We start from the raw sequence: 11200 nt of genomic DNA on the forward strand, positions 1-11200 counted from the left end.
AGAGAGGAAGAGGCGAAGTGAGAGAGTTTACTCCGCCCAAAATCTGTCCACGAAAATAAAACCACGAAGTGAGGATTTTATGTATGGAGGTCAATGAGAGTATCGAATTTGGTCAACAAAAACATTTAATTGCTACGTGTGTCTTATTTGATCGAATATTAGTTTCGTAAAGGTTAGGTTGTTACTAATCGGATTATTTCCATTGTTGAGTGGTTGCTCGACTATCTTGTCAATATAATAGAACATCTTTGTCATTGCGCTATTAACGGAAGCGCTTGTCGGCAGTCTTGCTCTAAAATTATTCCGTATGGAATTGATCGCGCCGCTCAAAAGTTCTGCGCAGCGAGTTATTTTTTTGTTTTGCTCTAGCGAGCTTGTGCGGAACCATTGCAATGTCGATATAGCTTCCACACGGATGTAAAAATAGGTTCCATTAACGACCATTGAGCCACCATCTTTGATTGAGTTACAAAAGATAACGTAACGACCTAACATTTTTTTTGGGTGCAAACTTACGAGTAAACGTGGCTATTATTAACATCATTTTCACACCTACGGTTTTCGGATGTAACGGCAAGGAACACTCAATATGGAAACACGCATCCACGGGGGAAAAGGTAAAACAGGACTTTTAGCTAAAGAGGTAGCTAGACAGTGGATAGAAAGAAATCAGTATAGCAGCTACATGACGAGCTAGCTAGCAAAGTGGCTAACTTCCTGAAACCGAATGTTGAAGAGCAATAACAAAGAACATATATTTATCACAGTCAGTTGCAACTGCATTACTTGCTGTTTGGGGTTGTAGGCTGGGTATCTGTATAGCCCTTTGTGACAACTGCTGATGTAATAAGGGCTTTATAAAATATTTTTGATTCATTAACTAATAGTTACTCATCGTTCTCACATCTTTTAGTGTTTTATAGTTTGTTCATCCTGCTAGAGTTTGATGTAATGTGCAATAATAGGTACTTATAAATTGATTTGTGAACAACTTCTGTGTTTCAGGTCCCCCTCTTCCTCTCCCCTCGCTGCGCCTCATGGTTCCACCACTGCGGCTGGTCTCTGCAGCCATCTGGCAAACAATCCAGCTGAGACACGTGATGGATTATGGGATGCTGGAGGAGTTTGTTACCATGGTCACGGAGATGGTTCCAGAGCTTCTGAACCTCAGACAGAGGGCACAACTTATTCTGGGTCTTCGAGCAAGGGTGAGAAGAAGAGACAGAACTAGTGCTCATCATACATTTTACATTACATTTTAGTCATTTAGCAGATGCTCTTATCCAGAGCAACTTACAGTAGTGAATGCATACATTTCATGCATTTTTTTCTCCGTACTGGTCCCCCGTGGGAATCGAACCCACAACCCTGGCGTTGCAAACACCATGCTCTACCAACTGAGCCACACAGGACCTGAAAGAGCTGCAAAATCTGGATCCCTACAAATCAGCTGGGCTAGATAATCTGGACCCTCTATTTCTAAAATTATTCGCTGAAATTGTTGCAACCCCTATTACTAGCCTGTTCAACCTCTCTTTCGTATTGTCTGAGATCCCCAAAGACTGGAAAGCTGCCGCAGTCATCCCCCTCTTCAAAGGGGGAGACACTCTAGACCCAAACTGTTGTTGACCTATATCCATCCTGCCCTGCCTTTGTAAAATCTTCGAAAGCCAAGTTAACAAACAGATCACCGACCATTTCGAATCCCGCCGTACCTTCTTCACTATGCAATCTGGTTTCCGAGTTGGTCATGGGTGCACCTCAGTCACGCTCAAGGTCCTAAACAATATCATAACCGGCATCGATAAAAGACAGTACTGTGCAGCCGTCTTCATCAACCTGGCCAAGACTTTCGACTCTGTCAATCACCGCATTCTTATCGGCAGACTCAATAGCCTTGGTTTCTCAAATGACTGCCTCGCCTGGTTCACCAACTACTTCTCAGATCGAGTTCAGTGTGTCAAATCGGAGGGCCTGTTGTCCGGACCTCTGGCAGTCTCTATGGGGGTGCCACAGGGTTCAATTCTCGGGCCGACTCTTTCCTCTGTATATATCAATGATGTCGCTAGATGCTGGTGATTCTCTGATCCACCTTTACGCAGATGACACCATTCTGTATACATCTGGCCTTTCTTTGGACACTGTGTTAACAAACCTCCAAACGAGCTTCAATGCCATACAACACTCCTTCCGTGGCCTCCAACTGCTTTTAAATGCTAGTAAAACTAAATGCATGCTCTTCAACTGATTGCTGCCCCCGCCCGACTAACATCACTACTCTGGACGGTTCTGACCTAGAATATGTGGACAACTACAAATACCTAGGTGTCTGGTTAGACTGTAAACTCTCCTTCCAGACTCACATTAAGCATCTCCAATCCAAAATTAAATCTATAATCGGCTTCCTATTTCGCAACAAAGCCTCCTTCATTCATGCTGCCAAACATACCCTGGTAAAACTGACTATCCTACCGATCCTTGACTTTGGCGATGTCATTTAGAAAATAGCCTCCAACACACTACTCAGCAAACTGGATGTAGTCTATCACAAATCTACCATTCCAGTGTTTTACTTGCTATATTGTATTTACTTTGCCACCATGGACTTTTTTTTGCCTTTACCTCCCTTATCTCACGTCATTTGCTCACATTGTACATAGACTTATTTTCTACTGTATTATTGACTGTATATTTGTTTTACTCCATGTGTAACTCTGTGTTGTTGTATGTTGTCGAACTGTTTTGCTTTATCTTGGCCAGGTCGCAATTGTAAATGAGAACTTGTTCTCAACTTGCCTACCTGGTTAAATAAAGGTGAAATAAATACAAATAAATAAATATTCGTCACCAAACCCACAGGCAACAGGTCATCTATAAGTCTTTGCTAGGTAAAGCCCTGCCTTATCTCAGCTCACTGGTCACCATAGCAACACCCACTTGTGGCAAGCGCTCCAGCAGGTATATTTCACTGGTCATCCCCAAAGCCAACACTTCCTTTGGCTGCCTTTCCTTCCAGTTCTCTGCTGCATTATGTGGGGAATGATGTAATATGAAAATATTTAGTCATCTTTGTCTCAAATAAGTCTCCCGACTTGTTTGCGCTGGTTTCAGCTGGTCCTAGAGTTGTGTCGTTCCAAGCCGATCACAGACCTCCAGACCATTCAGCCACACCTGGACAGGATACAGACCCTCACACCTCTCTGGGGGACACAGGTGAGCTGCTTAGGGCAGAGACTCAGCTATTGTTTAAATCAGTCAGTCATAGGCATATTTTTGTTAAGACATTGATTAGGGATGCACGATATATTGGTGAGCATATCGGAAACGGACGATATTAGCCCAAAATGCCAACATCGGTATCGACCCGATGTCTAGTTTAACACCGATGTTAAAAACCGATGTCAAAGCTACCGTGCATACTAGAGGTTGACCAATTATGATTTTTCAACGCCAATACCGATTAGTGGAGGACCAAAAAAAGCCATAACCAATTAATCGGCCAAATTTGTTTTCCATTTAAAAAAAAAAAAATTGTAATAATGACAATTACAATAATACTGAATGAACACTTATTTTAACTTAATATAATACAACAATAAAATCAATTTAGACTCAAATAAATAATGAAACATGTTCAATTTGGTTTAAATAATGCAAAAACACAGTGTTGGAGAAGAAAGTAAAAGTGCAATATGTGCCATGTAAAAAAGCTAACGTTGAAGTTCCTTGCTCAGAACATGAGAACATATGAAAGCTGGTGGTTCCTTTTAACATGAGTCTTCAATATTCCCAGGTAAGAAGTTTTAGGTTGTAGTTATTATAGGACTATTTCTCTATACAATTTGTATTTCATATACCTTTGACTGTTCTTATAGGCACTTTAGTATTGACAGTGTAAGAGTATAGCTTCCGTCCCTCTCCTCCCCCCTACCTGGGCTCGAACCAGGAACACATCGACAACAGCCACCCTCGAAGCATCGTTACCCATCGCTCCACAAAAGCCGCAGCCCTTGCAGAGCAAGGGGAACAACTACTCCAAGTCTCAAGGCGAGTGACGTCACCAATTGAAACGCTTTTAGCGCGCACCCTGCTAACTGGCTAGCCATTTCACATCGGTTACACCAGCCTAATCTCGGGAGTTGATAGGCTTGAAGTCATAAACAGCTCAATGCTTGAAGCACAGCGAAGAGCTGCTGGCAAACGCAGGAAAGTGCTGTTTGAATGAATGCTTACAAGCCTGCTGCTGCCTACCATCGCTCAGTCAGACTGCTCTATCAAATATCAAATCATAGACTTAATTATAACAACACACAGAAATACGAGCCTTAGGTCATTAATATGGTCGAATCCGGAAACTATAATTTTATCTAACGGATGGCATCCCTAAGTCTAAATATTGCTGTTACATTGTACAACCTTCAATGTTATGTCATAATTATGTACAATTCTGGCAAATTAATTACGGTCTTTGTTAGGAATAAATGGACTTCACACAGTTCGCAACGAGCCAGGCGGCCCAAACTGCTGCATATACCCTGACTTCTTGCATGGAACGCAAGAGAAGTGACACAATTTCCCTAATTATAAGAAATTCATGTTAGCAGGCAATATTAACTAAATATGCAGGTTTAAAAATATATACTTGTATATTGATTTTAAAGAAAGGCATTGATGTTTATGGTTAGGTACACATTGGTGCAACGACAGTGCTAAATCATCACCCGTTTGGCAAAGTAGGCTGTGATTCGATGAGAAATTAACAGGCACCGCATCGATTATATGCAAAGCAGGACATGCTAGATAAACTAGTAATATCATCAACCATGTGTAGTTAACTAGTGATTATGTTAAGAATGATTTTTTTATAAGGTAAGTTTAATGCTAGCTAGCAACTTACCTTGGCTTCTTGCTGCCCTCGTGTAACAGGTAGTCAGCCTGCCACGCAGGCTCCTCGTGGAGTGCAATGTAAGGCAGGTGGTTAGAGCGTTGGACTAGTTTTATTTTACCTTTATTTAACTAGGCAAGTCAGTTAAGAACAAATTCTTATTTTCAATGACTGCCTAGGAACAGTGGGTTAACTGCCTTGTTCAGGGGCAGAATGACAGAATTGTACCTTGTCAGCTCAGGGATTCGATCTTGCAACCTTTCGGTTACCAGTCCAACACTCTAACCACTAGGCTAACCGCTAACCCAACCAGAAGGTTGCAAAAACGAATCCCCGAGCTGACAAGGTAAAAATCTGTCGTTCTGCCCCTGAACAAGGCGGTTAACCCACCGTTCCTAGGACGTCATTGAAAATAAGAATGTGTTCTAAACTGACTTGCCGTTAAATAAAGGTGTAAAAAAAAAACGGCACAATCGGTGTCCAAAAATACCGATTTCCGATTGTTACGAAAACTTGAAATCGGCCCTAATTAATCGGCCATTCCGATTAATCGGTTGACCTCTAGTGCATACCTATATAACTTAGGTACATGACGTAATAACGGCGCGTAACATTTTGCACTACACGTGCAACACAGCATTCCTAACCTAGCCAACACAATGTCTGCTGTGTGGATTGAGCAGTGAACAAATGGAGCAGTCGTTTGAAAGAGTAAGAACATTTCAGCGAAACAACTCAGAGACGAAGTCCATTAAAGCCAAGATAATGGAATTCATTGCCCTTGACAATCAACCGTTCTCTGTCGTGGGTCATGTTGGCTTAAGCCGACTGGTCGAGCACCGAGTGCGCTATTTTTCAGATGTTGCCCTACCGGAGTTACGCAGTAGAAGCTTCACTGCTATTCGCTTCACGACATGCATACTATGGAACACCGTTTGGGTCTTTGCGTGTCAACAAAGATACACTAGCACTGTCAAAGCTGTACAAAAAAGTCTGCAAACACCAGCCACGAACGATGTGTTTACAATACCGCGTTAGTAATAAAGCATCATTCGTTCGACCGCAACTTCTGGGGTAGTTAGCTTTAGCTTGGTACCTAGCTAGCATCAATACAACCAGCCTGAAAACAATGACCAGTAGAAACTGCAGTCATTTTCATTATTCTTAGCAATGATTTAGGAATCCTTGTAAGTATTAGCGAGGTTGCCACTTGTTGTTCGCCTATTGAAATTGAACTTCAGTTCATGAAAATAAATAGCTAGCCAGCTACTTAACCCTGTTGCCCAAAGCTAATGTTATAAGCAGCCAGCTAGCTTCATCTGGCTAGTGAGGCCGGATCGTGTTGTGAAGCTAGCCACAATAAGGATTTGGCACAATAGTGGAATTTGCGGTTTGCCTTCCAAATAAAAGTATGTCATTGACAGTGATGCAAATGAATACAAATAGTAGAATTATGCCATAGTTTTATTTTGAAGGCTAACTGCAAAGTCCACTATTGTGGCTAATCCATATTGTGCCTAGCTTGACATAGATGTGTCCGACGACCATCAATCAAATAAGAACTGTCTTATAAATTATTTTAGATGACAACTAGCTATATAGTTTGCTAGCTAACTATAGCTACTGAAACAGATTGTTGTTTTGCTATGTTTTTGGGGAAGAACATTGTTTGCATCCATGAGCTTGCTAGCTTTTTTTATGACCAGCACTGTAGGTGCGTGAGACAACTTTACCAGCATCATAGCATACTATCGATGAATTGTTGTGACATATGAAATACGAGGGATAGTGTAATCAACGTGTAAAAATTAATGAACGCATATTCAGGTCCTGGTTGGTCAACAAGCTTATTTGACATGTCAAATTGTGTTATTTGACGTGTATCTTTTTTGACACGCAAAGACCCAAACAGCGTTCCATAGAAATCCTGGTTGAGAATGAAACGACTGAACAACGAAACAGCACAGCAAGTATGTGAAAGAAATAAGTTTTGATGATGTTTTACTGGTAATGGGGGACATACGCAAATGCCAACAAAATAACTTTTTGGTCAGTGTGGTGTGTGTGTAACCTTTTTTTTAACTAGGCAAGTCAGTTAAGAAGTAATTCTTATTTACAATGGTTAGCCCGGACGACACTGGGCCAATTGTGCTCCGCACTATGGGACTCCCAATCACGACCGGATGTGATACAACCTGGTTTCGAACCAGGGACTGTTGTTACGTCTCTTACACTGACATGCAGTGCCTTAGACCACTGCGTCCATGTGTGTGTGTTAACTATTTAACTGTACTAGAATGCTTAAAAGGCCGTTAAAATTTTAAATATTGGTTATCGGTATCAAATTTCTTGTCAAGGAAAATATCGGATATCGGTTTCAGCCAAAAATGTCATATCGGTGCATCACTAACAATGATACATTATGGCAAAAACATATGCAGCCTGAATGACATGTTATCATCTAGATGTCCTGAAGAAGGCAACATGTTTATATTCTGTGTTTCAGGCGACTGATGCAGAGGTAGGGTTATCTGAATCCAACTTCCTGGGGCTAGTTCAGACCCTTCTGAAAGACCCAGATGAGAGGAATCATTTCTTTCAGGTCAGTGGGTATGAAATAGCTGTGTGTCATTTCCACAAATGAAATAATAGTCTCCTCTGAGAGGTTTTCATAGCTCATATTTCTTTACTCTGTTTTAGGATATTTTTCCTGTGGAATTTGGTCCCAGTTATGACACAGCCATACAGAATCTCATGTGGCAATTTCTTTCGAGACTTGAGAAGCTGCTTCCCATGTCAAACTTCCAACAGGTACTAGTAGAAATAAAATCATATAGAGGAACCATGGGCTTGGCACTTAGGCTTTGTGGGAATTATACCTATGTTCTTTCTAACAGTATCCCTCATTGTCAGGCTTCCTCACTGCTCGGCGATGTTCCCTCTGTTCTGGAGGAATGTGTTGAGTCCGTGTCTCACCCTCAGCAGTTGAAAACCCTACTTCAGTACCACAGAGACCTCGGCCAGCTGGACAACCATGGTAGGCATCTTTCAGAATCCATCATTTTCATGCTTAATATGATGGGTTCGTTTTGACACACCCAATGGCAAATTACGTCTATCGAGCATTACTGGGTTGAGTTTTGGTTCCCTTTTTCCTTCTTTCACAGACCCTCCATCTTCCACCGATGGGGACTGCATTCTCTCAGCTCTCTGTCTTCCTCCTGGGGAATGGGTGGTGATTGCAACAGAGGTGGAGAAAGAAGGAAAAAGTATGGGTGTAAAAGAAAGAGAAGAGAGGGTGGATAGCAGGACAGGGGAATGTGAGAAAAACAAAAGATCCTCTGTTAGTGACGAGGAGGCAGAGGATGATGCAGAGTTTGCTGACCAAGTGGCAGAGAGAGATCCGGAGTATGAAACAGTGATGGTTATAGGGGAAGATGGGATAGAGAAACCTTTCAAACTTCTCAAAAAGCACCCCCAAAAGAAAGGGGAAACCCATGGTGAAAAATGCAGAATAACAGTCAAACCTGGACAAAAGATAAGCATAGGCGTGTCTGAAGCAATCATGTCCTCCATGATACAAAAGCCCTCAGTGGACCTACAAGGGGTTGTTATCGCTAACGTAACACAGGCCCCCAAATCCAGTCAAAAGGTTGGGAGAGCAAAAAGGTCCCTGGAGCGTAGGACATGCAAGGTGTGTGGTAAGGTCGTTCAGCGTCCTGCAGTCTTGAGGAAACACATGGTGACTCACACTGGTGACTGGCCCTATCAATGTCCTACCTGTGAGAAGATTTACAAGACCTTGGGAAGCTTCCAGGAACATACTGAAAAATGTGTCTTTCCTATTGAGGAAACGCCTGAGGAAAGTGAGGCGCCCATATCAGTAATGCAATACAAGGGTCTGATGTTGAAGAAAATTTTACCACATCCGCCAGTACAAAACGAAAAAAAACTAAAACGCATTGTCTGCAAGACATGTCCTGTTTGTGGGAAAACTTTAGCCACAAGTTCGAGCATGAAGAGGCATCAGATTATTCACACCGAGCCCAAAAAGTGCAGAGTGTGCGAACAGGTCTTCCCTAACCCTTCCGAACTGAAGATCCACATGGAGTCCCATCCGAAGAAAGGCATCCATCAATGTAGTAACTGTGAGAGGACTTTCAAGCACGATTACAGTGTGAAGGCTCATGAAGAGGCTTGTCTGTTTCTGAGTCGTCAACAAGGGGAGCTTGGAGAGAGCAGTGGTCTTCCAGCTACGGGTCAGACAGACCCAGGGCCATCGGGCAGTACACACCAGCAGAGCGTGAAAATTGAACCAGAAATCCTACAACTCTCTGCCACTCTGAGCAAACAGAATTCTGCCTTCACCTACATGCATTCTGTGGAGGGGTCATCCGCAAGGGCCAAAAGGTCCCTGGAGCGTAGGACATGCAAGGTGTGTGGTAAGGTCGTTCAGCGTCCTGCAGTCTTGAGGAAACACATGGTGACTCACACTGGTGACTGGCCCTATCGATGTCCCACCTGTAAGAAGATTTACAAGACCTTGAGAAGCTTCCAGAAACATATTGAAAGATGTGTATTTCCTATTGAGGAAACGCCTAAGGACAGTGAGTTGTCCTCCACCAATGCAACTGAATCTTCTTCCCCGGAACCCAGCGCACCTATAGGATCATCCAAACGTTGTGCAAGGTGTCCTATTTGCCATAAATTTATATTGGGATACTTGCGATATCACATTCTATCTCACTCAGATGAGCGCCCACATGCTTGCCCTCGTTGTGGGTCGAAGTACAAATTTGACTTTGTGTTGAGGAGGCACATGAGACTGTTCTGCAAGGTGAAGAAGGGTGAACCTGTTGAATTAGGGGAAAAGAAAGTCCATAAGTGTAATGAATGTGGTAAGGAATTCGGGCTAAAATCCACACTGACGGCACACAAGCGCATCCACAACCCGCTCCGCTGCGCCTATTGCCGAAGGATGTTCCCAGACCAAGAAACACTTGCGGTACACAAGGTAGAGCACAAACCGGTTCAATGCACCATGTGTGAGAAGAGCTTCAATGTGATAAGGTACCTCTCCAGACACTACGTCGATGACCATCAGTTCAGTGGTCCATTCCGCTGCACCTACTGTGAGAGAAGCTACGCTGATTTAGCAGCTCTCATCAGACACCAGAGGATTCACACTGGCGGGGAGCCCCCATACAAGTGCTCCCACTGTCCAAAGAAGTTCCATTTTGAAACTGCTCTTGTTACACACCAGAGAAATCACACGGGAGAGAAACCGTGCCTTTGCTGGGAGTGTGGTAAGACCTTCCAATCCAAGGGGATTCTGAAATCTCACATGAATCGTGTTCACACTCCTCAGGTGAAACGCATCCCTTGTTCCCAGTGTACTAAAGTTTTCAGGGACAAAGGTCAAATGAAGATGCATGAGAATGTTTACCACAAAGGGCTGCGTTACCCGTGTTCCTACTGTGGTAAGGGGTTCTACAGCCCTGCCCCATTGGCAAGACACGTGCTGATTCACACAGGGGAGAATCCTTATTCCTGCACATATAAGGAGTGTACAAGGGTTTTCAAATCAGCATCTGAACTGAGGATACACATGAGATACCATACTGGAGAGCGGCCATTCAAGTGCAAGGACTGTGGGAAGGGTTTCGTTCAAGCCCATTATCTCACCATACACCGACGAAGTCATACCGGGGAGAAGCCTTATCCGTGTCTCACCTGTGACAAGTCCTTCGGCACCTCCCATCAGTTGAGCAGACACATGAAAACTCACACGGGAGAGAAGCCATACCAATGCATGGATTGCGGGAAAGCTTTCAATCGTGGAGACCGTTTGCGGACTCATCAAGACAAATGCCACCCAGCTTATTAGTCAATGTTATATAAATGCTTATCTTATCCAACTGTAAATTAACTGCAAAATATGTAGCTTATTATGTAGCTAGTAGCAAATAACACTGCCTGAATTGAACATGCATAATGTTGCATTTAATTTTTTACTAAGGCTGTAGTGATTAATTTCTCCTGCGATTAATAAAGTAGTCATCTCAACACCTCTCTCACTTCTCATTCAGTCAAGTCAGGAAGCCAGAGTCAAATGTTTCCTGTAAAATCTTTGATGGCAACATCATGCAAAAAGAAAGTTCAGGAAAAAAAAACATATCCTTTATTTGGCATGATCTGCATGTGAAGACAAAGTCATGGCAGATGTCTACTCATTCTGGTTCCAATTTAACAATGCCCGTAGAATCATGTTTGTCACAAAGATAAACAGCTAGATCTCTTCTAAAGTGAGCTCAA

The 11200-nt window shown here is 42.8% G+C and overlaps 1 protein-coding gene across 2 annotated transcripts; it reads left to right on the forward strand.

The window, feature by feature from the left end:
- Positions 1–3: 3 nt before the first annotated feature.
- On the forward strand, positions 4–10951 carry LOC115153561 (zinc finger protein 665). 2 transcript variants are annotated; one of them, XM_029699145.1, is made up of 8 exons: positions 4–617; positions 1006–1208; positions 3112–3213; positions 7392–7487; positions 7586–7696; positions 7799–7922; positions 8053–8554; positions 9296–10951. In XM_029699145.1, the coding sequence occupies exons 1-8, from the start codon at positions 590–592 to the stop codon at positions 10770–10772; spliced, it is 2643 nt and encodes an 880-aa protein (XP_029555005.1). In that variant the 5' UTR covers positions 4–589; the 3' UTR covers positions 10773–10951. The 2 variants fall into 2 exon arrangements, with proteins under 2 accessions (XP_029555005.1, XP_029555004.1); XM_029699144.1 differs by having other exon boundaries at positions 8053–10951.
- Positions 10952–11200: the final 249 nt, after the last annotated feature.

The sequence above is a fragment of the Salmo trutta genome, chromosome 18 (assembly GCF_901001165.1).
Source record: "Salmo trutta chromosome 18, fSalTru1.1, whole genome shotgun sequence".
Taxonomy (NCBI): domain Eukaryota; kingdom Metazoa; phylum Chordata; class Actinopteri; order Salmoniformes; family Salmonidae; genus Salmo; species Salmo trutta.